General features: G+C 44.9%; 1 protein-coding gene across 1 annotated transcript in view; it reads right to left on the bottom strand.

Moving 5' to 3' along the window:
- The window catches only part of CENPO (centromere protein O), a 282,925-nt gene that overhangs the window by 61,645 nt on the left and 193,345 nt on the right, over positions 1–27,935 (bottom strand). Inside the window, exon 5 of the mRNA XM_044062391.1 lies at positions 18,083–18,254. Coding sequence (XP_043918326.1) covers positions 18,083–18,254 — 172 coding nt within the window. The remainder of the gene's footprint in view (positions 1–18,082; positions 18,255–27,935) is intronic.

Raw genomic sequence — 27,935 nt, 5'->3', positions numbered from 1 at the left:
GGATCCAGGCCCAGACATTGTGTCTATGGCTGCATTCAGGCCTGTGAGATAAAATCTTTATGGCCTAGACCATGTCATTTAATTTCAAGCTTCTTAAGGTTAGCACTCGGCATCTTCTGTTAAGACGTATACATTTCATCATTTACAATACAGTCTGACATACATGTACATTTCTTTTCTGTCCAGCACGACCCACTGTTGATGCATTTTTAATGTAAGCAACTGTACAAATACATTTTTAACACAAGCATCTGTACAAATCAAGTTTGCTATTCAAATTACATAAAATTCTTTACAAAACTCCAGCTAGTTTTGCTAGCATATGTTACACATGCGTTGCCCTACTCTCTCTGGCATAGCTGTCACTACCTCACATCATCACAATGCTAATTATCTGGATTCATTGGGAGGCAAGGCCTTCAAATGACACAGTAGCAAAAGCACAACATGGCTAAACCTGAGCATGCTTGTTACAGAGTGCTAGCAGAGGGGATAAGGGTTGGAGACAGTGGTGGTGTTGTAGTATAGTTATTAGTCACAGCAAAATGGCAAACCAGAAAGAAACATGCAGGTTATGTAGAAGCCATAAGATAATGCAGTATAACCTTTCTACTGGTTCAACATGTTGCCCAAACAGTGTAGTAATAGTGGGCAGCTACTGCTCCCTGTGAAGATGTCTGTGTACAGAAATGGAGTGTAATGGACATTTGATACACATAGGTTGGTACTAGGCTATCGGCCCTAGGGCCTCTACAAGCCTAGCCATAACAATTCCCTGGATATTTCTTCCCACAATATTTACTTCCCTGGACCCCTGTCCAGTAGGGTGACTGACGTGATCCCCGGGGTGAATTTTCTATCTCCCATCCAATCATCAAGGTTCCTTCTGAAGAGGGCCAAGGAGGTGCTCTGCTTGACATGCATGGGCAGTCTATTCCAGAGTAGGGGGAGTCCCTGGGTCAGGAACCTATCCCTCCAGCATGTTTTGTTCATTGTGATGACAAGGTTTAGATCCCTGGAGTGTATGGCTCTGACAGATTGGAATTTCTTTAAGTGGAGCATGTCCAACAGCTCAGGGTTTGACATGGCCTTGTATGTTAAGCAGAGATTGCCTCAGAGTAGATGATATGCCACAGAGTATAGCTGGAGTTTTTTTTAGACAGTCAGCATAAGGTATCTGCTTTAGGCCTGTGATTCTTTTAGTGAGGTATTTCTGCGGCCCTTCCAAATGTTGCAGATGTCTTCTGAGGTACATACCAAACGGAGCATTGTACTCTATAATGGGTCTAATGAGGGATGAGTACAGTGGGACAATGACCTCCTTTTTTCTGGATGAAAAGCCCTTAGTGATGAGATGTGCCACATAGAAGGATTTCCTGACTGTTGTGGCAATGTGCTTATTGAAGGTGAGACTACTGTCCACCTGTGTCCCCAAGTCTCTCATCACACTTTCGGTGTTTAGTGTACTGCCACCTATGTGGTAATTCATGGGTACATGTTTTTTCCCAAAGGGGATAAAAAGAAGTTATGTATTCACCATAACGTTCCATCTGAGTAGGTACTTCATTTGTCTGCAACCTGTGGGTATCGGATCCGATCTCAGATCCGAGCCGGCAGCTTTCCAAGCTACAAGATCCGAGCTCCTAGCTCCTCCCCCTACCCATAATCCCCTGCTATGTACTACATTACCTCAGATCGAATTTTTTGCCTCTTACACAACTCATACCTTCGATAGAGGAAGCAACACCAGATAAACTGTCCTAAAGCAGAACAAGATCTCTTTGGTGATCAGGAATCCTGAAAGGTTCGGGGGATGGCAGGAGGGGTCGGTTGCAGACAAATGAAGTACCTACTCAGATGGAACGTTAAGGTGAGTACATAACTTCTTTATCTGAAGTAGTTACTTCATTTGCTCTGCAACCTGTGGGACAGAGTCCCCAGCTACCTAGGGAGAAACCCTGGGCGGCCTATGGAAGGATATTCCGAAGCACCACAGAGCCAAAGGAAGCCCTACCTCTCGATACCATATCCAACTTATAATGAGAAATAAATATATGTGAACAAGACCAGGTAGCTGCAGAGCATATGTCATCCAAGGGGATCCTAGACCAGAAGGCTGCAGAGGTGGCCACAGCCCTCGTAGAGTGAGCGCAAATTCCCGTAGGAACCGGTTTGCCTGCAGATAAGTACCCGTGGACTAGGCATTGACAAATCCAATTTGCTACAGTCACTTTGGAAATGGCCTTACCCATGGCTGATTTAGCAAATGACACGAACAACTGGTCCGATTTGCGAAAATCCTTAGTCCTCTGCAGGTAGAAACGCAATTGTCTGTGCACATCCAATTTATGCAATGTGTATTCTCCTTTATTCTGAAAGTTTGGGAAGAACACGGGTAAGTTTATTAATTGATTGATATTTGACTCCGAAGCCACCTTGGGTAAGAACAACGGATTAGTCCTGAGGAACACTCTATCCTTATGAAAAATGAGATAAGGATGCTTCATACATAAGGCTTGAAGTTCTGATACCCTTTTGGCTGAAGTAATGGCCACCAAAAAGGCTGTTTTCCAGGACAAGAACTTTAATGGAACCGAAGCCGCGGGTTCAAAGGGTGGGCCTGTCAAGGCTTGTAAGACTAAGGCCAAATCCCATGGAGGCACCACCACTTTCACCGGAGGCTTCAAGAGGAAAACGCCCCGTAAGAAGGTTTTACATAATTTTGCAGAAGCCAGAGATCCTAGTACGTCTCCCACATGGAAATGGGAGATGGCTGCCAATTGCACCTTAACTGTTGAAGCACTTGCTCCTTGTCTGAATATCAGAGACAGGAAGTCTAGACTAGTAGGAATAGGAACTGTAAATGGATCCAGGTCTCTATCTTTGGCCCAGACAGAGAAACGTTTCCATTTGCTGTAGTAAATCTTCCTAGTAGTTGGCTTATGTGCTGCGACTAGAATGGCCTTAACAGGAGATGAGCTACCGGGAGTCCTAGCCATCAGTGGAACTGGAGCAACCAAGCCGCAAGCTTGAGGTTCACCAGGTTCGGGGGTTGTAATCCCGCCGGATGTGAAATCAGGTCTGGAATGGGATCCAGTATCCATGGCGGAGATACACTGCGAGACCGCAGGTATCGGAACCAGATCTGGCGAGGCCAGAATGGGGCTATGAGGATAACTCTGCTCGCCAACCGACGGGCTTTCTGTATGAACTTGGTCATGAGCGGAAGGGGTGGATAGGCATATAGTAGACCGGACGGCCAAACATGGACTAGAGCGTCTCTGGGATTCTCCCCTTCGGGGGGAAGTATTGCGAAGTACTCGCTGCATTTTGTGTTTAAGGGAGAAGCAAAAAGATTGCAGCAAGGCCAACCCCATTTGCGGAAGATCTGCTTCGCAACTGATGGATTGAGAGACCACTCGTATGGAGTGGGAATCACTCTGCTCAGTTTGTCCGCCAAAATGTTGGACCGACCCGGAATGTGCGTTGCTACCAGAAAGCGGTTGGTGGATATCGCCCATTCCCACACTCTCATAGCCTCCCGGCAAAGTGGGTAGGACCTGGTTCCTCCTTGCTTGTTTATGTACCAGACCACTGACATGTTGTCTGTCTGGATTGCAATAGTCCCCAGAGGTAGAAGGTTGTGGAGAGCTTGCAACGCTAGAAGTACCGCCCTCATCTCTAGGACACTGATATGCAAAGTGGTCTCCAGGGGAGTCCACGTGCCTTGGACGGTTCTGCCCGTACAATGCCCCCCCCCACCCAAGGCGAGAAGCGTCAGTGGTCAGCGTGGCTTGGGGGGAGGGACAACAAAAGGCCTTCCTTCCTTCAGCTCTGGGGCATGGAGCCACCAAAGAAGGGAGTGCCTGCAAACTCTGCTTAGGGGAATCGGAGTATTCAACAGATGGAGTAGCAGGGACCACTAAGGGTCCACTGCAGAATCCTCATTCGCAGACGCGCGTGAAGGGCGAGACTGATCGCTGCTGCCATAGACCCTAGTGCCCTCAGAACTAATTCCGCCTTCGGGGCCGGGCTTTGAAGAAGAATTAGCACCTGACACGACAAGCTGTTTATCCTGTCCGCAGTTAGCATAGCTCGAGAAATGCGGGCATCTAACTTGGCCCCTATGAACTCCAGGACCTGTACGGGGCAAAGAGAGGATTTCTGGAGGTTTACAGAGATGCCCAAGCTCTGGGCAAGGGTCAGAGCATAATCTCTTGCCAGGCAGAGCCGATGCCTGTTGCTGGCGGTAAGGAGCCAGTTGTCTAGGTACGGGAAGACCTGAATGCCCTGAAGTCTCAGGTGGGCTGCAACCACTGCCATGACCTTGGTGAACACCCTGGGGGCTGAGGTGAGGCCGAACGGGAGAACCCTGAACTGGTAATGTAAAGTAAATGGTAAAGTTTATCTGGTGTGGCTCCCAGCCGGAAGCGGAGAAACCTTCTGGATCGTCTGTCCATCAAGATGTGGTAGTACGCATCCTTGAGGTCTATCGAGCACATCCAGTCGTTCTGCCGCAGAAGGGGGAGAATAGATTGGAGGGTGACCATCCGGAACTTTTCTTTGAGAATGAACAGGTTCAAAGCGGAGAGGTCTAGAATGGGTCTGAGGTCCCCCGTCTTTTTTGGCACTAAAAAGAACCTGGAGTAATAACCCGATCCGGACTGGTCTGGGGGGACGGGCTGGATGGCTCTTTTTTCTAGCAACTTCAGGATTTTTGAAGCTGCTGCCTCCCTTCGATCGGGTGGAACATCGGGGAGGTGTCTGGTCGAGGGAGGGTGGTTTGTGAAGGGGATGGTATAACCTCTGGATATGATGCGGAGCACCCATCGATCTGTCGTAATGGACTCCCAGTTTGACAGGTGCTTCGACAACCGCCCCCCGACTGCCTCCAGAGAGGGACAGCCGGGTAAGCCCTCAGGGCTGCTGCGTGGGTCTATCCGGGAAGGATTCCCTGGATCCGAAGTTACGCGGTCCCCCTCTGCCTCTGGGCCGGCGTCCTCCTTGTCCTTCCCTGCCTCTAGAGGACGAGGGGTCCGAAGCCGGATGGGATTGCTGGGACTTACGGAACCACAGCTTCTTTTGTCCCCTCTGATTCCTAGAAAAGGATCGTTGGGGATTAGAGAAGCGGACCCCGATGGCAGACAGCATCTTCCCATCCTACTCGCTTTGGACCAGCGTCTCGCGAACGGTCTTGCCGAAGAGCAAAGATCGGTCAAAGGGTGCATTCGCGAAGGACGCCTTGAAGGGATCCGCGAAATCGCAAAGACGGAGCCAGGAGTGACGTCGCAAGACGACCCCGGCTCCGCTGGCCCTAGCGGCTCCCTCCGTGGCATGGGAGAGTAGATGCATGGATGTGTTAGAGATGGATTTTAGAGTGGCCATACGAGTCGAGAAAACTTTTTTGTCCTCGACCGACATGGACTCCGGGGGGGCTGCAGCGTATTCCTTAATTAAGTCTCGTTGCAGCCTAATGGTATGTGCCATGTAGTTAAGCGCCCTTACAGAAAAGGTCGCTGAACTAAACATCCGCTTCCCAATGCGGTCCAGTGCTCGAGATTCCTTATCTGGCGGGTGAACCGAAGAACTCTCCTGCGCGAGTTCTCTCTTGGTGGCAGCCGCCACCAGCATGGCATCCACTGGGGTTCCCTTGGCCCAAGACAATCTATCCACTCTCTTCAAAAGTAGCTGCTTCAGCCGCGGCAAAAAATGATCTGAGGTAATGTAGTACATAGCAAGGGATTGTGGGTAGGGGGAGGAGCTAGGAGCTCGGATCTTGTAGCTTGGAAAGCTGCCGGCTCGGATCCGAGATCGGATCAGATACCCACAGGTTGCAGAGCAAATGAAGTAACTACTTCAGATCTATACATTTCTTGGCATTAAGCTTGAGCCCATGGCTCTGGCACCAAACATCGGTTTCTGTAAGGCCTTTTTGTAGAATATCCACATCATTTGGGGATTCAATAATGACTCCCAGTTTGCAGTCATCTGCGAACTTAGTTAGCCAGAGTCCCTTAGTGTTGGCCTGTACTTCAGAGAAGTAGATGCCAAACAAGAGTGGTCCCAGGACTGAACCCTGAGGTACTCCACTTGTCTGGAGCTGGATTTGGAGTAGACTACTTTTACAGTCTGGGTTCTGTCAGCAAGCCAGTTGGCAACCCATCGAGTGGCGTAGGGATTTATGCCCAGCTTAGTAAGTTTATCTATGATTCCAGAGTAGGGGATGGTGTCGAAAGCCTTGGCGAGGTCCAGATAGGCTGTGTGGACTGCCTTACCCTCATCCACAGCTCTGGAGACTGGTTTGAAGAAGTCAATCAGGTTCAGGAGACAAGATCGGCCCTTCATGAACCCAAACTGGGTGGGGTCAAGTGTTTGAAGGTTGCCAATGTCTTTCTTTATAAGTTCCATGATAATGCATTCCATGCCCTTGCAGATCAGACTCATCAGACTGATGGGACGGTAGTTCCCAGGATCCAAGGTGGATCCTCCCTTGTGGAGTGGGATAACTGTAGCTGTGTGCCACTCAGTGGGCATGAAGCCTGAGGTGAGGCTATGATTAAACATGACACTTAGGGGAGGTGCCAGTTCATTTTGTAGTTCATGTAGTACACAGCCCGGGATGTCTTCTGGTCCCATGGATGCTGTATTCTTAGCTTTGGAGAGTGCGCTTTCTACCTGTGTGGCAGTGATTCCCGGAATTTGGCAATCTTCCAGTACTGAGATGGGCCCTTTAAAGGGTGAGAGGTGGGTGAAGTTGGCACTAAATCGATCTGCCAGGATATTGGCAATATCCTTGGGATCAGTATATTTAATGCCATTCTGTTGTAGCTCAGAGCAGAATTGAGCATTGCCATTTAGATTCTTGACATAACTATAGAATGCCTTGTGGTGGAATCTTTGGCAATTTTATTTCTGTAACTAGCTTTGGAGGATTTTATGATGGATCTCAGCTTCTTACTGAGGCTGGTTAGGGAGTTTTTTGCATCCTGGGATTTTCCTCTTTTCTGCAACAATTTCTTCCTTCAGTTGTATAGTTTTGTTTATGGCAGGGGGCCACCAGATTGGCTTCCTTTTTTTGGAGGAGAGCGTCTTGGTTCTATTTGGGATGGCACGATTCATGCACGAGTGGATGTGCTCGTACAATGCCTTAGTGTAGGATTCAGCAGTCGAACTTTCAGCTCCCGTCTGGATGGGTGTCATGAAGTTTGTCACTTCTGACTTGAGTAGCATGAAGTTGGCTTTGGAGAAGTTTTTTTTTTACAGAGGTTTCCTTACTGGGGGGGGGGGGGGGGGGTGGAAGTAGGATGTGGATGTCAAGGGTGATAAGCTTATGGTCAGACCTGACCAATGAGGGGGTGACCACTGGTGTGGAGCATCTATCTCCCATGTTGGTAATGACCAGGTCTATGATACTGGAGCCCCTGGTGGGACAATGGATTAGCTGATCCAGGGCAGTAGAATTTATGAATTCCAAGAACCGTTGGGAAAAGGTGTTGGTACCGGAGTAGTTTTCCCAGTTAATGGCAGGGTAGTTGAAATCACCCAGTATTAGGGTGTTTGGTTGTATTTTAATATTTTCCAGTATGAGAATCTTGGGGCATGGTGGGGGATCTGTAGCAAGCTACAATTTGGATTGCAGTCTTACATAGTGTTAGTTGCACCTGGAGAATTTCAGATGCATTGTGTTGGGCAACTAGCCTTGAGGTGTGAATAACCTTGGTGGATATGGACACTCCTCCACCTTTAGTGTTTCGGTCTTGGATTGCTGGCCGAAAAGTGTGGTAAGAGTTGTAGCCTGGTATTGCAGGGGTGCTCTCTGGAGCCTTGAACCAGGTCTCAGTTACTGCACAGATATCGATGCTCTCCATCTTTAGGAGTGCCTCGAGAGAGTGCATTTTGAGGTTCAGACTTCTAGGACTGAGTAGCATTACCTTCAGATTTTGCATGCTTGTATCTGTTATGGTGGTGGTTTTATTCTTTGAACCTTGCCTAAAAAAGGCACTATAGGGGTGACAAGAGCTTTAGCCAGTAACCTGAATCCCAGGGGTGACAGGTGCAGACCATATCTGGCAAAGCATTGTGGTTTGTTGATCATGTCGTCCCAGGCAGACAGATACTGGATCCCCTTTGAATGACACCAGAAGCTTAGCCAATTGTTGAAGTCAATCATTTTGTCCTTATACTGTGGTACCATTCTGGGCGAAGGCAGGATACTACTCAGGGCTAGGGTCATACCTGCCTGGCCCACATGATCATAGAGCTCTTCCATGTCTCTTTTCATGTGGTCCAGGGAGGTACGTCTCAAGCCATTCACTCCAACATGAACAATGACAGAGTCGTATTTGTACTTGTTGTGGAGTGACTTGAGTGCATACGTTATGTGGCGAATCCTGGCACCCGACAGGCAGCCGACTGTAATTTTCTCCTTGTTCAGTCTGGTGAGTGGGACATCAGTGTGTCTGACTATAGAGTCACCTATGACTACAGTGTTTGGTACGCTCTCTTAGGGGCTGTTGTTGGGTGGCACACTGGTGTTGTCAGCTACGTGTCACTTTGCTTGTGACTGGTGTTTGTTTGCGTTTCGGCTTCAGAGGTCCTTGTTGCTTTGGCAAGTTAATGTTAAGGGCCTCTGCAAATGTAGGTTTAGTGTTGCTATGTGTGGGTGTTGAAAGGCTATGTGCTGCTTGAGGTGTAGTGCAGGTGTTAACCTTCTCCTCTTGACTGTCTAGCACAATCTTGGCTGGAGAGAGCTTTGCTTCCAGTTTGGCTATGTAAGTGCATCTATCGCAGGTTGTAGTGTTGGGTGGTAGGAGGAGAGGGTTGTCTGTTTACATGAGGCAGTTGCTGCATTGGCCCAGTAAGCCCAGATTCACCAAGTGGACAGGAGATATCACCAGAAGCTGACCCTTGGACATGCCTGTTTAGGTGCTTTTTTTTGTAATATACAAGAGCTGTTTTCCCTTACCTTTGCAAGGTACTTTGCAATTATAGGTTGTTTAGTGCCTATGATACAGTTCTCCTTATGAACAAGGAGAGTTGAGTGATTGTATCAGTTTAAGGCTTCCTAGTGCTTTACAGCAGGTTCTAGAGCAAGTGCTAGTCACAGGGGTTCAGATTTTAGTGCTACTAATGAGAAACCAGCTAGTTCTAAGGGAGAATTTCAAGAGCAGACTTTCTGGCACCTAGAATAGTTTAACTGTAGCCCAGCAGTGCTGCACGGTGCGAAAAACGTGCAAACAGTTTTTAAGCCAGAAAGTTGAAAGGGATAGAAATCAGCCCAAAATGGCTAATAAAATTACAATTTCAGAGCTGGAAACCACTCCTCAAGTGTTAGATGGGCATTACAATCCTCACCACTCCCACTGGTAAGCAGTAGGACTTCCCTCTACCACAGCAACATCTGGATATCTCTGAACAGAGAAAATAAAGTCCTGAGACAAGCAAAGCCTGGGATCTGGACTATATTAGCTAGGAAAGGCAGGAAATGAGCAAACAAGATAGTATTTTTTTTTGTTAAAACAGGCTAAACAATGCAATAATACAATAAATAAACACAGAAAAGGCTAATGCACTTGAGTGTGTAGCCCTAAACAGTAACTGCAATTAAAACTCTACACAATTAGCAATTTAAAACTTTTTAAATGAAGAAGGCAAGTGCACAACTGAAAAACTATTTAAGAGGCAGTAATACAGTAGAATAAGAAGTTATGTACCTACCATAACGTTCCATGTTAGTTGTCTTCTTCTCGCCTTCTTTCTTGCTGGATGGGTTCGGAGCCGATCCTCGGCTCCGACTTGGCCAAAACTAAAGCTCGAGAGCTAATTCCACTGGCTCGAGGCTCCCCTATATCCCACAATGCTAGGCGGTAACTACTCAGATCTCGTTTAATAGCTATACCAAGCAATCCTAGTCTCCATAGAATGGAGTAGGGAAACCCACCTCAAAACAATCTGCGTAAAGGAAAGGCAGACCTCAGTAAGGATAGAAGAGGTGGAAGAACGTGTGGGAATGATAACTTTCAGAAGAAAAAACACAAAATGAATTCCAGTCGGTCTGTCCAGGCTTGGGGGAAGGAGGTGGGGCAAGAAAGAAGGCGAAGAAGACAACTAACATGGAACGTTATGGTAGGTACATAACTTAATGTTAAGTTGTCAATCTCTTCATTCTTGCTGGATGGGACCGCGTCCCTAGCACCTTATCCCGGGTGGCCTATCGGAACAGACTCTTGAGAACAGTGGAACCAAAATTGGCACGGCTTCTGGAAACCATGTCCAATTTGTAATGTGAAATGAATGTATGAGGAGAAGCCCAGGTGGCTGCTGCACAAATTGAATCTATCGGCAGCCTATCCTGAAAAGCTACGGATGTAGCTAATGCCCTAGTTGAATGAGCTCTAGGTCTTGAGGGTAGTTTTTGACGTCTGATCTCATAGATGAAGGTAATTGTAGAGGTGAGCCATCTAGAGAGGGATACTTTAGTAACTGGAAGGCCCAATTTGCCTTCCGCATATGACAGAAACAATTGATCAGATTTCCTGAATTGTTTAGTCCTGTCTAAGTAATATCTAAGTTGGCGATGAACATCCAAAAAATGTAGCTTTTGTTCCGACCTGTTTGAATAGTTAGGGAAAAAGACGGGAAGATCAATAATTTGGTTTAGGTTTATTTGAGAAGAAATTTTAGGCAAAAAGGATAGATTAGTATGGAGGGATACCCTGTCTTTGTGAAAAACTAAGTAAGGAGGACGACTGCACAGAGCATGGAGTTCGGATACCCTTCTCGCTGAAGTTATAGCTACCAGAAAAAGTGTCTTCCAAGAAAGCAACTTCAGAGAACATGAAGCCGCCGGCTCGAAGGGGGGAAGAATTAAAGATGCCAGAACCAGGTTCAAATCCCATTGAGGCGGGGGAACTTTGATTGGAAGTTTGAGAAGAAATACACCCCTTAAAAAGGCTTTACAGAGTTTGTGAGCCATGATGCTAGACTCTGAAACACCAACATGAAAATTTGATATGGCAGCCAATTGATCTCTAATGATTGATGAAGATCCTAAATGAAAGAGTTCTGCTAGAAAGTCTAAAATAGACTGGATAGGTGCAGTAAAGGGATCTATGTTTTTTGATGTTGCCCAAAGGGAAAAGTGTTTCCATTTGCTACTATAAATCTTCCGGGTAGATTTATGAGAGGCTATCAAGATATCTTGGACCAAGTGAGATATTGAGGGAAGCCTGGCTAAGGTAGGAATCGGAGAAACCACGCTGTGAGGTTTAGAGAGGTTTAGAGAAGGCAGAGATTGGTGCAGCTGACCCGATTGGTGGGTTATCAGATCTGGTACTGGGTCCAGATGCCAAGGCTGCTCCAAAAGGTAACGATGAAGAAAGGGAAACCATATCTGTCGAGGCCAGTAAGGGGCAATGAGGATCATTGTCACTCTCAAGGCGATGGCTTTCTGAATTAGTTGAGATATCAGTGGAAAGGGGGGAAAGGCATATAGAAGTCCCCGGGGCCAATCGTGGACTAGAGCGTCTCTGGTGAGATGGCCTGGTAACGGGAAGAGAGTGAAGAAGTCGTGACACTTGCTGTTTTGGGGAGTAGCAAAAACATCGCAGCAAGGCTGGCCCCATCTTAGGAATACTTCTTCTAGAACTGATTTCTTTAGAGACCACTCGTGGGGCATGAGAATTGCTCTGCTCAATTTGTCTGCAATAACGTTGGATTTCCCGGGAATGTGCACTGCTATCAGAAAACGCTGAGAAGAGATCACCCATTGCCAAAGTCTGAGTGCCTCTCGACATAAAGGGTATGATCTGGTTCCGCCTTGTTTGTTGATGTACCACACTACGGACATGTTGTCCGTTTGAATTGCAATAGTCCCAGTGGGAAGAGTCGTGAAGGGCTTGCAACGCTAAAAGCACTGCTCTCATCTCTAAGACGTTTATGTGCAAGGGGCACTCGAAAGGTTGCCACGTGCCCTGGGCTGTCCTGCCCTGATAATGCCCCCCCACCCGATCAGGGAGGCGTCTGTTGTCAACGTGGCGACTGGGGGGGAAGAGTGAAGGGTCTTCCTCGGAGAAGTTGAGGTGATGTGATCCACCAAGGACAGTTGATTCTTGCATGCTTGAGTTATCAATATGGTATGGGACATCGGGAGCTGTTGAAAGGACCATTGAGTAAACAGCATCCATTGGAGGATCCTCATGTGAAAGCGAGCTAAGGGGAGAAGGGGAATAGCTGCTGCCATGAGTCCTAGTACCTTCAAAACCAGTCTGGCTTTGACTTTGTTGCATTGTAAGAGAAGGGAAACTTGGTTCCGAATGTCTGACACCCTCTGCTCTGTGAGTCTGGCTGAAAGATTGAGTGTGTCTAAGGTGGCGCCTATAAAGATAATAGATTGACAAGGCGACAAAGCAGATTTTTCGAAATTTATCGAAATGCCTAGAGCTTGGCAAGATTGGATGGTGAAGTCCCTGGATAGAAGAAGCTGATGTCTGGTGGTGGCGGTAAGGAGCCAGTCGTCCAAATATGGAAACACCTGGAATCATTGACGTCTCAAGTGAGCCGCGACCACTGCCATGCATTTAGTGAACACACTGGGGGCTGTAGTGAGACCAAAAGGCAGGGCCCTGAACTGGTAGTGACTGGCTCCCAGCCTGAAGCGGAAATATCTCCTGGAGCGTGTTCATTTTGATGTGGTAGTACGCGTCCTGAAGATCTATCGAGCACATCCAATTGTCCTGACCCAAGAAGGGTAGAATGGACTGTAGCGTGACCATCCGGAATTTTGTTTTCCTGACAAACTTGTTTAAGTAGCTGAGATCCAGTATGGGTCTCCAGTCCCCTGTTTTCTTTGGTACCAAAAAGAATTTGGAGTAGATTCCGGATCCTTGCTGGTCTGCCGGGACTGATTGGATAGCTCTTTTTGATAGCAGCTTTGAAATTTCTAATGCTGCTTGTTCCCTTAGACCGGGTGGAACATCTGGAAGGGATCTTTTTGGTTGGGTTGGGATGTGAATAAAGGGAATTTTGTAACCCTCGGATATGATCGACTGTACCCATTTGTCTTGAGTAAGGGAAAGCCAGACTTTTGGGTACAGTGATAACCTTCCCCCGACTGCCTCCGAAGGTGGACAGCCGGGCAGCCCCTCAGGGGTGCTGAAAGGGTTTGTCAGAGAACATTTCTCTGCTACCCTGGTTTTGGACCTCCTCTGCCTCTAGGGCGTCTGTTATTATTCCCCTCTGCCTCTAGAGGGGAATCGCCTTCGTCAGATGAGACTCCTGGGATTCTTTGGAACCACATCTTTCCTCCCTTTGACCTTTGGGATAGGGTCTAGAAGGGTAGAAAACGGACTCCTACGGCAGAGAGAGTCTTACCTTCTACCTCGCACCTGGTCAATGTATCCTTCACCTGTGGACCAAACAAGGATGATCCATCAAAGGGAGAATTGGTGAAGGACGCCTTGAAAGGGTCCGCAAAGTTGCATAGCCGCATCCAGGCGTGACGTCGTAAGGCAACACCTGTGCCTGCGGCTCTACTCGCCCCATCTGCTGCATATGAGACCAGCCGCATGGAGGAGTTAACGATGGAATTTAGGGTTGCCAACTGGGAGTTCATTGTGTCTTTGAACCCCTCAGCTGTAGGATCCTTTATCAGTTCACCCATATCCTTGAGTAAATCTCTCTGGAGACGAGTGAAGTGGCATAAGTAGTTCAGCGACCGCATTGAAAAGGTCGCTAATGAGAACATCCGCTTGCCGTACCTGTCCATGGTCCTAGATTCCTTATTAGGAGGATGGACAGGAACCGAAGTCAGCTAACTCCTTCTTTGTGGCCACAGCCACCACCATGGCATCAACAGGGACACCTTTGGATAAAAATCTTTGTCTCTGGGGGCAGTAATAAATTTGGATGGTCTTCTCGGGGTGGGTTCCACTGAGTCAGGAGCCGTCCAAGCCTTCCTTGCCACCACTTCCATAAGGGGGTCAAAGGGAGAGGACACCCAGGAGGTAGAAGGGCGAGAGCCAAACGCCTCAAGATACACTGACTCATCCTCCGAAGGGTTAAGGGCTGGCCAGTTCCCCCTCTGTTTCAGGATCTCAAGGATGTCAGCAAAGGAGACATCCTCAGAGGGGGATCGAGGGGAACCTTTGATTCCTCTAAGTCAGTGTCAGAGGTGATAGACTCAGGGGAGTCAATGTGCTTCCTCTGCACTGCCTCTTCCTTGGGGATCTCCTGCAGGGTCAGGAGAGGCCTCGAAGAGGAGGAAATTCCCAATGGGGAAACTTGAGGAGTTGGCTCTCTGCGGTCTGAGACAAGGGGTGAGTAGAAATCACCGCAGGCACTGTAGATGGAGGGGCTGAAGGAGCTGACTGTGGGCAGAACCTGGTTCTAGCACGCTCCGCATGACCTCGAAGGCACCCCTGTCAGGCAAGGCCCGAGGCCCCGCTCTGAAGAGACAAGGACCTCCCCGGCACCGACAGGGACGGCTCGAAGCCGATGTCGGGCCGAACTCACCAATGCCGAAGCCCGAGAGGGAGGCGGGTCGGACAAGGGTCCGATGCCACTCGCCCCCTCGGAGCCGACGAGGGAAGCTCGGTGCCGAGATCCCTCCAAGGAGGAGATCGGAGCAGACGACGGAGCCGAAATGGAAGGTATCGGATCCGACGCACCGACAGTCATGGCTCCGACAAGCCTTGGCTCCGAACTCAAAGGAGTCAGAGGAGGAATATATTGGGGAACGGAAATAGCCACTGACTGGTGAGTCGGGCTATGCAGCATTTGGGCCAGTGCCTCGGACTTGAGAAGTCTACTCACTACCCTTTGCAATTCATGGTCGGATAATCTGGAAGACCATGAGGAATGAGTTTCGTGACTTCGTTCCGAAAGAAGAGGGGATCTTGGCGCCGAATGCAAGGATCCGATAGAGGGGGATCTGGACCTCTTTCTCGACTGTGGCTCCGATAAAGGTATCGGAGCCGACGAAGTTTTATCAGCCTCGGCTCCAGCCGGAGCCGAGGTAACAGTATGAGGCTTAGAAACATCGGCTCCAGCCGGAGCCGATGTCGAAGCCGACTTAGTCTTCTCAGCAGTCGACTCTGGAACAGGAGCCGACTGTTTGGAAGTTTTTGAAGGCTTCCCCGACACAGACTGAGTCGGGGGGCCTTCAGGCTTTAATAAGCCCCGCAAGATAAGCTTATTCTTGCGTTCCTGCAGGACTCTAGGGCTAAGCCCATGACAAAAAGCACAAGAGTCCTGCAGGTGCAAAGGCCCCAGGCAATACACACAAGAAGTGTGACCGTCTGTCAGAGACATTTTCTGACAGCACGAGTCACACTTCTTGAAGCCTGAGACCTTGTCTTTCGACATAGTAAAAAAGAGAGCCTGACACACACAAACACACTACAGACACTCTCTTTACAAAACTATTAAAATAAATTATTAAGGCTAAAGCCACAAACACACACACACAAGCCCTTACAAAAAAAAACTAATTTAGTCAGTAAAGGACTAGGGGAAGGGAAGGGCCAAGGCTAAAATAAGGGAAAAATGGAAAAGGGGGCTCGACAAACAGGGGTCGATTTATCTAAATTTTTAATTTAAACTAAAAAGTTATGGTATCAAAATTAAAAAAGGGGTTTTAAGAAGTACCTAAAGGTAAAAGTGTAACTAACCTGCCTGAGCCGGTAGAAAAAGCACCTCGTCAGCTATAGCGGCAAACGAGATCTGAGTAGTTACCGCCTAGCATTGTGGGATATAGGGGAGCCTCGAGCCGGTGGAATTAGCTCTCGAGCTTTAGTTTTGGCCGAGTCGGAGCTGAGGATCGGCTCCGAACCCATCCAGCAAGAATGAAGGCGAGACTGACAACTTAACATTAAGTAGCTACATATACAGAAAAGTCTATATATACAGAAAAGCAGCTAAAACACAAACAATTCAGATACAGTGCAACCTAGAGCACTTGAGTTGTAGCAATATTAAGGCAAATACAGTTTTAATAAATACACTAAAATATACTCTACATTTCCAAAATGTTTGAGAAGCACAGTCAGAACACGAGATTCAGGCAATTTTTTTTTTTTTAAGAAAGGGAGAAAGGAGGAACAGAAGGAAAGAAACCAAGTGGGTTGGCCTTCTCAGATGTTCTCTCTGCATTAGGTATAATAAGCTAATGACACTAGACTGGGAAGAGTGTCCAAGATCAAATTTAGAGTAGGGGTGTGCAACTGCAAGGCCAGCAGGTATAAAGACAAGATGCCAATACAGAGGGATCGTGGAAAGCTCTTTTAAGCAGAAAACACTACAGAAATGTTTATCACAGCAGAAAAACAGCAGTGAGCAGACAGCTATGAAATACAGTACAAGTATGCAGTATACAATAAAATTGCTATAAATATCTAGAATAAGCAATAACTACTAAAATAAGCAAAAAAAAAAAAAACAGGCTACTTATTGCTATATATCACAGATCAGGTGCTCCTCCTCGGATAGCTCTGTATGTAATGGCTGAAACACTCAAGTTAACTTCTTAAGTAACAAAGTTGAAAACTGAAATAACTTTAAAAAAAGCTCAAAATAACCAATGAGGTGCTTTCTCCAAGCCGTAGAGCTGGCAATCCAACTAGACAATGACCATAAACACTAAACTCTCACTGAAGTGGGGGATGGTCTTTGCTAACTAAGATGGCATGGACAATGAGCACAGAAAACAGCCTCCAACAAACAACTAGACCCACAAACACAATCAGGAATATGGAGAATACTACATCTACTACCTAAACTATTTTAGCAGAACACACTACAGAAATGTTTATCACAAACACAATCAGGAATAAGGACAATATTACAGCTGCGATCTAAATTATTTTAGGCAGAAAGCACTACAAAAATGTTTATCACAGCAGAAAACTAGCAGTGAGCCAATAGCTATGAAATACAGTACAAGTATGCAGTATACAATAAAACTGCTACAAATATCTAGAATAAGCACTAAAAATAAGCAAAAAAACAGGTTACTTATTGCTATATATCACAGATCAGGTGCTCCTCCTCAGACAGCTCTATGTGCAATCATAGTTTGACTAAAGAAGTCTCAAAGATTCCTAGCTGTACATGGGGGGGATGCATCTACAGGCACAAACCTGCTACTATCTAACTATATACAGAGAAACATATGTCCTGCTGAAAGGTCAAAAAATACAAGATGTTCTTCCTGAATGAATTTATACCAAACAATCACAAGAGCTGAGATCTATCTTCCAGACTGAAGACAGAGAGAAGTCTGATATCACACAACTCATCCAGGAATTGAAAGCCAGTCATCAAAAAATAAAGCAAAAAAAAAAAAAACTGTTAATGAGGTAAACCCACTGGGCACACACTCCTTTTCCAGAGGAAACCCAGCAGCGATGTCCAGTTACTAGACATGCTCAAAGTTATAAAGTAGGCAAAAGGAGGGTGTGGGCATCTCTTCCAGAACTGCAGAAGTTTAGGTCCAGCAGTACATAGCCTTAAATGTCTGCAGCAAACCGCCATGACTTGATAAGCAAAATGCAATAGCCTTCCTTTGAGAGAGGGCATGTGCAACAGCCCCTGGTTAAGATAAGAGGATGTCAAGTAACCTGCTCTGCCCTTCACACTTACAAGGTATTTTCTCAAGCAGCATGTACATGTCCGTGCATGAGCATGCAAATTTCCTTAATTTGTCTTTTTGTCAACAAGCATGCTAAGAATATTACCCTACCATGGTTGGGAGGGTCATTTCAGTTACCCCTTACTCATCTCTATGAAGGAATACATGGATTGTGGTGCCATGGATAGGGATTGACCACTCAAGGACTGCAGAATACGGTGTTAGTTGTATATGAAATTCTCAATTTCATATAGCAGTTAGCAAAACAAACAAAAAAGTGCTGTCCTTTCTCATCTAAAATAAATAAAAAAATAGCACTCTTTGATTACCTGTTCTTCAATAAGGACATCTGGACATTACGTACATATTTATTAAGTATCATGACAGGTGTAATTTTTACATTATGAATTTTGTACTTCCTGAGAATAGAAAAAAATAGTAGCTTCAACTACTTACCTTCAACATTAATTTTAACATCTGTGGGCAGCCAGCGAGTGATGTCACTATAAATCAACTGAGTTTTAATCTGAACATGACTTTCTTCAACTTTGGTATTATAATTTAAAATGAGCAGGTTGCACAAGGAGTTTTTTTCCAGTGGTCCAAACAGTCTTGCACCAAATCTAGACTGCAAAAAACAAATGACAATAAAAAATGGAGATAAATCTGTCTCCATTCCTGGGAATCCTGAAACAAAGAAAAAACAGTATTTCTAGTTTGTACAGCAAATTGCAGACTGAATCAATCACATTCCCTCTGCTCATCCTGGTCTTGGCTGTGATAGAAACAGACTAGACAGGACAAACCATCTTAAGCTCATCTTGAGAGACCACAAAGCATTTTCATGCTGCCAGGATGTACTATCTAGTCATAATGGCCTGGATCCGATATTCACATAGCCACAAAACAAACAAGGGAGTTCCCATATACCCTCTCACCCACTAAGCCAGAGCACTATAAGGAGAAAAATATATCTGTTCATTGCAGTATTGAAATTCTCTAATGTAGTAACTCAAGGAAGTATACTGTATAAATGTCCAAACTTACCAATCATACTGATGAAAAATCTTGAAAAAAAGGAACTATTTTCATCAATGCTCCAGACCTTAGAATAATAGGTATGTACTAAGCTAACGGCCCTGGAGCCTAAATAAGCCTAGCCCAAGAAGATCTCTTGGCATCATGCCGCCCAAACTTAGTTCCTACTGCCTCTGTCAAGCAAGGCCACTGAAGTGGTCCCCGGGGTGAACTTCCTATTGCCCATCCACTTGTCAAGGTTTCTCTTAAAGAGGGCCAGTGAAGTGCTCTGCTTGACGTGAATGGGAAGTTTGTTCCAGAGTATGGGAAGTCTCTGGGTTAGGAACCTGTCCCTCCAGCATGTTCTGTTTATTGTGGTAATGAGGTTTAGGCCCCTGGAGCGTGTGGCATGGAGGGATTGGGATTTCTTTACGTGTAGCATATCTAGCAGCTCTGGGTCAAACATGGCTTTGTAGGTCACTCAGAGATCGCCTCTAAGTAGGCGATAGAGAGTATAGCTGGAGTTTTTTGAGTCTGTCCGTATAGGGCATGTGTCTAAGGCCTAAGATCCTCTTAGTGAGGTACTTTTGTGGCCTTTCCAGTTCTTGTAGGGGTCTAGTGAGGTACATACCAAATGAGGCGTTGTATTCTATAATAGATCTAATGAGGGACGAGTAGAGAGGGATTATGACCTCTTTCTTCCTGGATGAGAAACCTTTTGTAATGAGATGTGCCACATAGAAGGACTTTCTGACTACAGTGGCAATGTGGTTATCAAAGGGGAGAGGTTGCTGTCAACCTGTGTCCCCAGGTCTCTTATCACACCTTTGGTGTTTAGTGGACTACCGTCTATGTGGTAGTTCATGGCCACTGCATTTTTCCCAAAGGGAATGACAATGCACCTTTTGGCATTGAGCTTAAGGCCATAGTTCTGGCACCAGTCATTGGTGTCGGTGAGGCTTTTTGTAGAATGTCTACATCAGTTGGAGAATCAATAATGGCTCCCAGTTTACAATCATTTGCGAACTTTGTCAGCCAGAGTCCCTTTGTGTTGGCTTGAACTTCAGAGAAGAAGATGCCAAACAGGAGAGGACCTAGGACCGATCCCTGTGAGACACCACTTGGAACTGGTCAGTAGTCAGATATGGAATCTGCTACTTTCACAGTGTGGGTTCCATCAGTGAGCCAGTTGGCAAGTCATCTTATGACATAGGGGTTTATGCCTAGTTTAGTGAGTCTATCCCATGATTCCTGAGTGAGGGATGGTGTTGAAGGCCTTGGCAAGATCTAGGTAGGCTGTGTGAACTACCTTGCCCTCATCCACAGCTCTGGTGACAGACTCGAAGAAGTCTATCAGGTTGAGCAGGCATGATCTACCTTTCACAAACCCAAACTGCACGGGGTCCAGAGTTTAGATATTTCCTATGTCCTTATTTATAAGGTCCATGATGATGCGCTCCATAGCCTTGCATATCAGACTTGTCAGACTAATGGGGCGATAGATCCCAGGGTCTATAGTTGCTTCCCCTTTGTGGAGAGGGATGACTGTAGCAGTGCGCCATTCAGTAGGGACAAAGCCTGAAATGAGGCTGTGACTGAACAGGGTACTCAGGTGTGGTGCCAGTTCACTTTCTAATTCATGTAGAACAAAGCCAAGGATATTATCAGGTCCCATGGAAGCTGTATTCTTGGCTTTGGACAGTGTTTTTTTTTACCTGTGTAGCTGTGATAGAGACTTAGCATTCCTCAGGTATTGTGATAGGCCCCTTTAGGGGTGAAAGAGGGGTAAAGTTCGCACTGAACCTGTCAGCCAATATGTTGGCAATATCAGTTGGTTCTGTATATGTATTGCCATTGTGCTGTAACTCAGAGCAGATCGGAGTACTGCCATGTAGATCTTGACATAACTATAGAATGCCTTGTGGTTGTCTTTAGAATCTGCAGCAATTTTGTTTTCATAGCTAACTTTAGAGGATTTGATGATGGATCTCAGTTTTTTGCTGAGGCTGACAAGGGAGTTTTTCCAGTCTTGGGATTTCACCCTTTTCTGCAACAGTTTTTTCCTTCTGTTGTAGAGTTTGTTTATGGTGGGGGACCACCAGATTGGCTTCCTTTTTTTGGAGGAGAATGTCTTAGTTCTGTTTGGTATGGCCCATTCCCTGCACTTGTATATGTCCTCATACAGTGCATTGGTGTATGATTCAGTCATGCACCTATTTTCCATTTGCATGGGTGTCATGAAGTTAGCCACCTCTGTTTTTTTAGAAGTCCAAAATTGGCTTTGGAGAAGTTTTTTTTACAGTGGTTTCCTTGGGGGGGGGGTGCGAGTGGGGAAGTGGATATCCATAGTGATTAGCTTGACCAGGGTGATTACTGCTGGTGTAGAGCAACGGTTGCTCATGTTAGTAATGACCAGGTCAAGGATGTTTCTACCCTTGGTGGGGGTAAGAATGAGTTGGTCCAGGGCGCTGGAATTAATGAATTCCAGAAAACATTGAGCAAGTTTGTTGGTACATGAGTAATTTTCCCAGTTAATGGAGGGGTAGTTAAAATCTCCCAGTACAAGGGTATTGGGTTGTACCCTAATATTTTCCAGTGTGTTTAGGAATGTGGAATGGGAGTCTTGGGACATGGTGGAGGATCTATAGCAGGCTACAACCTGGATTGCAGTTTTACCCAGTGCTAGTTGTACCTGAAGTATCTCTGATGAGTTATGTTGGGCTACTAGTCTGGAGGTGTGCCTGTCCTTTATGAATATGGAGATACCACCGCTTTTAGTGCTTCGGTCCAGGTTTAGGGGCCGAAAAGCCTGGTATGAATTGTAGCCTGGTAGTGCTGGGGTGCTCTCTGGAGCCTTGAACCAGATCTCGGTCACTGCACAGATGTTGATGATAGATGACTTTTTGTGATGGACATATCTGTGCACCTATGAGATCCTTGGAGCTATGCTATCTGGAGCTTTGTATTCCTGGTAGTGTCAACCATGGCAAAATGGTCTGACAGAAGCCAAACCAGCAGCTGTTCAGAAAGCACCTCCATGATGATTCATTTAAAGAATCCCTACCAAAGAACAGGAAGCTTGGCGGTCACCACAGCAAGCAAGCCTTAGGGTGTTGTTCACCAGTGAGCACCTGGTGGCCATGTAACCATTGTAGCTCAGTTGGATTCAGCCTAAAAAAAAGCTACATGCGGCCAACATGCTGGCTCACTACCCACAGAGTGAAGAATGGAGGTCAGATGTGATGCCAACCAAGTGGAAGGCAGAAGTGTGTACAGTAAGACAGACTGGACTTGGGCAAAAACAACTGGCTGTTGGATCATGGCATGCCAGTGTAATGCTGGGGGATGCATAAGGGCTTGTGCAGGAGGTTAAAAAAGTACCATTTACATTTTGATGGCCTTGCTCAGATCATTCTTTCTGGAACCAGATTTCTCATGTGGGTTTTTTCTCTCTCCTACTTTAGACTTGGCTCTCAGGAAAGGCAATGGATGAATGTGGAGATGCTCACAAGCTGCCATCTGGATACTGTTCACTTGAGTTTGTGCCAGTAAACAAGAGAGAGTCACACCAGTGCAATTACAACTTGCAAAACGGAAAACTGTCTCCTGGCTGTGTGCATGAACTTACAGCTATCTGAAGTATTTGATCTTTTCTGAGAAAGTGGTTATGCTGCTTTATAGGATATGACCTATGAATTCTGCAACTCTACTGGGAGATTTCACCACTCATGTGGAGAATGATGGATACCATCGGAGAGTAGTAACTAGGAAGAACAGCTTGCCTGATCTGTACCCAAGTGATGAGCTTCTGTTGGACTTTTGTCCCAGCGACAGTCTGTCCACATTTCAAACACCATGTTCAAACACAAGAATATTCATAAGTATGATTGTTAGCAGAGAACCTTGTACCAAAGGGGAATGGCGGACTTTGAAGTCATATCATCAGAATGAAGGCCGTACTTAACAGAGACAAAGGTCAAGAGAGATGCTGATCTCTCACCTGATTATCATTTGGTGACAAGTTGACTTCAATAGATGGGCTGGACAGATGTGAGACATTCAAATGTGTAGTGAGGGTGCCCAGAGAATGTCTTAGGAATGCCTACCCAATGAGGTGAACTCAACTCTCGCCTCCAGACAGTTTCCCCAATTACACCAGGGGAAGCCAGGGACATGAAGTTTGAAAGTACTCTGTTTACGACTTTGGCAGTTGAGGTAGCAGGAAGGAAACTTCAGACAAAACATGACTGGACTATGTCATGGCACAAACCATAGCTCCTGCTACCAAATACCAGCAGTGGGAGAAGATGACAGGTTATAGAAAGAGTCATTTTATGAAATACTAGCAGGAGTAGGGCCTGGGTTTGACTGATAGGTGCTGACAATCCAGGTAAGCAGTGACTATGGTATTTGCTGAAGTGAAGCCCTAGGAATGGGAGGAGTTTGGCAAAACTACACACAATGATTTCTGTGTGGCCTGGAAAAGATTTTGGCAAACTAGCCACTGATTTGAAAGAGGGGGGAAGACACCACTTAGGTTGTTCTCAGCAAGAGTGTACCAATGCTGGTCTTAACTGGGGACACTGCTGAAAGGCTGAAGGAATACACTTGAAGAATCCCTAAATCCAATCAGCATGACCTTCTCTGAGGGGGGAGCATCAGAAGAAAGTAGGAATAAATCCATTTCAGCAGATGAGCTAAATGTGTTGATTACACAATTCCAGTGTGACAAAGTGGAAGGACTGGATAAAATCATTCCAGACATGCTTAAGGCACTGGACATCATTGTGAGTCATGATCAACAAGCCTTTAACTATTTACAGTCACAATGAAGGGAAGGAGAGTACCTACAGATTGGTAAACCATGATAATGGTCATTATTTTCAAATAAGGGGACAGAAGGATAGTTCCTATTGCAGAGATCAAACTCATCAGGCTCCCTGAGAAAGTACATTCCTGGGTACTGGAAAGGAACTTCCTTCCAATAATCAAGCCTCTGAATCAAGAAGAGCAGCATGGACTACATTCTGATTATGGAACAAATAGATTAAATCTTAGTCTTTGAATAACTAGTGGAAGGATCTTAGGAGTTTGCAAACACTGTCTACATGCATGTGTTTTGTGAACTTGGAATACAACCATGTACCCAGGAATGTTTTGTGGGAACAGCTACACAACAGTACAAGGTCCCAGCACTGTGTCTGCATTCAGTGTTAAGTCAAATGCATTCAAGATGGGTGTAGAACTCTGCTAAGGGTGTCCCGTCTCCTCTCCTGTTTGTGATGTTCTTGGAAAGAGTATCATGGTATAGCAAAAGTCTGGTCAGTATCCACTTTGCTAATATGAGGGCTGTATCCTTTTTTATATGTCTGCAGGTGATATCTTCTTAGCTTCAAGAGACTAAAAACAAAAAGTAAAGCACTCCTTCCACTGAAAGTACTGCCAAAAAATCCAAATAGTAAATCCAAAAGTAAGGCAAGTACTATCATGCTGTGTATGAAGCAACTTCACTTTATTAAAACAATAAAAGCAGTATCATAAGCACTTTCGGGTGAATCCCTTCATCAGATGATAAAACACTAATAAAAACATAGTTTAATATAGTACAACACAGACTTCTATTTATAACACACATAACCATAAAGGCAAATACATGATCACTATGCAATTCTATATGCTTGTACAGTGCATTGTGTTCTTTTCTTAACCTTATATACGATAGATGTTTTATACACCCCAGGACCAACAAGAATTACTTTTTGAATATGTATGCTGACTAACATATAACATGTTGTCTATATTGCGAACTGTCCACAGTGTACTGCATATTACGTATGAAAAACAAAATTGCAGACTTAAAGATAGAATTTTTAAGCATCTATCAGATATAAGGTTAAGAAAAGAACACAATGCACTGTACAAGCATACAGAATTGCATAGTGATCATGTATTTGCCTTTATGGTTACATGTGTTGTAAATAGAAGTCAAAGAATGGGTGACTTGTATAATGAAACTGAATATAAAGAGATGCAATGGATTCTTAGAATGGGAGCTGACAAAGCCCCAGGATTAAATGATGTTGTCCGTTTAAAACCAGCTCTAGCAAAAAGGAGGGTAAATTATTGATTTTCATTGGCTGTGTTGTACTATATTAGATACTATGTTTTTACTAGTGTTTTATTATCTGATGAAGGGATTTATCCGAAAGTGCTTATGATACTGCTTTTATTGTTTTAATAAAGTGAAGTTGCTTCATCCACAGCGTGGTAGTACTTGCCTTACTTTTGCATTTAGCTTCAAGAGACTGTGATGTCTAATGTTCACTAGAACAGTTTGCTCATGCGCTTACAGCAGATGCAATGAAAATCGGCATTTCCAAATCATAAGTTATGGCTCTGACCAGGTAAATGGTGGATTATTCTCTCCAGGTCAGGGGAGTAGCAACCTCAGGTGGAAGAGTTGATCTAGTCAGGAGTGAGGGTAGAGGGAACAGGAGAATGGCTAATGAACTGATGCAGCAGCAGAAGTACTGCAGATGCCGTAGCAAACTGTGATGAGAAAGTGGATGCTAAATCAATAACCAAAGCTCTCAATTAACTGGTCAGCTTATGTCCCAATCCTCTCCTATGGTCTATGGTCATGAGGTTTGGGTTTTGACCAGAAGGGTAAGATCAAGAATGCAGGTGGCAGAAATGAAGCTCTTTTGCAGGGTAGCTGGGCATATTCTCCATTATAGAATGAGGAGTCTAGCAATCCAGAAGGGCCACAAAGTGCATCTTTCAGTGCCCCTTTGTGTTGACTGCAGTCAGTTAATGTGGTATGGTCAAGCTCACTATGGACATCCCCTGAGCACAGCTCTCAACCTCTTGGTGCAACAGTCAGGGACTAAACCACAAATAATGAGGAGCAAAGGCAACAAACATTGGATATTTTTTTAAATACTGGTCTTACATACTTTTGAAAGTTGCTGCAATAACAGGTTTTGCATTCGCATATATTTTCTAATATATGTTCTTTATGTTCATTAGAACAAGAACACTCATCCATCTACCTATTTAACCGAATAAAGTACTTGATACTTCAACAAGCAGTCTTTATTCCTCTCACAGGGAGGGCATCAAAGAGACAGTCTCCTGGATCTGCTAGCTAAAGTAATTTTATCTGGACCAAACCTTTGTACTCTGTTTTCTTGTTAATCCTGTCACCCTCTGGGTCACAGATGGGATACTAGGGCTTTCTGGATTACCACATACATATAATGGCTTTGTTGTTCTTTGACAAATACTGCCTCCTTAAAGAAATATAATCAATAATAATTCAGAGCTAAATGTTCTCCATTTTTGACCCTGTAGCTCACCTTACATGACACATAGGCTTCTCAGGGAGCAACAACTTTCTCTCCCTTGCTGCACATTGCTCTACCAGTGACTACCAGTGAGTCACTGGATCAGATTAACAGCTCCCACTCTACACATAGGGACACTATACAAACCTCTGCTAGTTAAACTGCCAGTACTCTGTTGGTATGAAGGGAGCCACACAGGAGACTCTACCAGCTCAATGTGAGTCTGCATCATTTGCAATACAAAGTGCTGATTTTTAATCTTGGTGAGAGGGCTTGCAAGTCTCCCTCTGTCAAATCTTAAGTGTGATACCTAAAGAGGACAAATATCCATCTGATCAAGCTTTAAACAGGACCATTTCAATACTAAATCATGATTATAAAGCGTTTATGTCTATAATGGCGAAATGAATGGCAAAAGTGATGCCAAAACTGATAGATATGGCTCAATGTGGTTTTCTGGAGGGGAGGCAAACATTTGAAAACATTAACAGAACACTGATGATCCAGAGGGAAGCAGAATGTAAGAAAATACCATTGTTTGTGGTTCTTGATGCAGAGAAAGCATTTGACAGATTAAGCTGGGACATTGTAAGCAGGACAATGGAAGCCATCTGTAGTCCCTGATGAAATTATTAGATTGATTAGAAGGATATATGAGGGATCGGAGGTGAACATTAAAGTGTATGGGATCCTCTCTGAAAATTTCTGCTTGAGCAGAGGAACCAGGCAGAGGTGCCCCCTTTCCCCTTTATTTCCTTTATATTTAGAACCATTAGCAAAAAAATAAATAAATAAATAAAATAAGGGACTCAGAAATTCAAGGATATAATTGGCATGGTAGTAAAGAAAAGATGGCTCTCTTTGCAGATATTCTTTTATACCTGATAAAACAAGAAAAGGACATTACGGTGTTGTGGAACATTTTGAGACACTCAAATGTTTTGAGGATACAAAATTAATGAAGCTAAAATAAAGGCGATAGCGGTAAATTATGTGCCCACAGACAAACTGGTTCAGCAATATCCATATTTCTGGGAACATGATGAAATTAAGTATTTAGGAGTATGGGTTAAACATTATTCTGGTGTGGCAGCTAAAGATACGTGGGAAGAGACTTAAAAGATAAAACAAAAACTGAGAAAATGGAAGCTTTGGATAACGATAGTAAGATACAAGCAGTCAAAATATTTTTAGTCTTGAACACAGGTCAGGCATATTTTTATCAACCAGAGGAGAAGTTGTGGATAGCAATTAATAAACAGCTGAAGGACTTTATCTGGGAGGGGAAGAGAGCAAGAGTCAAACTAATAAAACGGCACTTTAGGATTACCCAATTTGAATGAGTATTTCAAAGCTACACAACTACACATAGCACAAGCAGAAACCTATAATTCAAAGTGGAAAGGGATGATGATTAAACAGGGGAAAAGCTCAGGAAATAAGGAGAGACTGTGATGTTGGATGCAGACCTTTAAGGAGAACAACGATGATCATACAGAATATTATACTCATAAAATAGTAGAAGGTCTTCTAAGAACTAAGCCAACATGGGAATGGAGAAAGGAGATTCTGTCGATAGGGATAGCTGCAATTAGGGATACAAACAATAGGTAAGGGGGGTAGAATTTATTGGGGAAAACTGGCAAAGGAAACAAGGCATTCAGAGCAAATAACTAGAAAGGGAAAGGTAGTAGAATGGGAAGATGCAAAGAATTTATTTGGACTGCAAGTAGAGGCTGCCTTCCCTATTAAGGATTGATACTAGTGTACAGGAAAAGGGAAAGTAATGGGGGGGGTCCTAAATGAAAGACCAGCACTGGTATATGTTTTGGTAGAATTTAGAACAGAAGCTGTGATTACAAAAGGAATAATTAGTGGAGCATATAAAATATTGCATGAGAACTATACGACTCAGAGGAAGTTAGAAAAGATTGGGAAGAGTGACT

The sequence above is a fragment of the Protopterus annectens genome, chromosome 2.part1 (genome assembly GCF_019279795.1).
Source record: "Protopterus annectens isolate FY-2018-M chromosome 2.part1, PAN1.0, whole genome shotgun sequence".
Lineage (NCBI taxonomy): Eukaryota > Metazoa > Chordata > Ceratodontiformes > Protopteridae > Protopterus > Protopterus annectens.
This window is presented reverse-complemented; position numbering and strand designations above follow the sequence as displayed.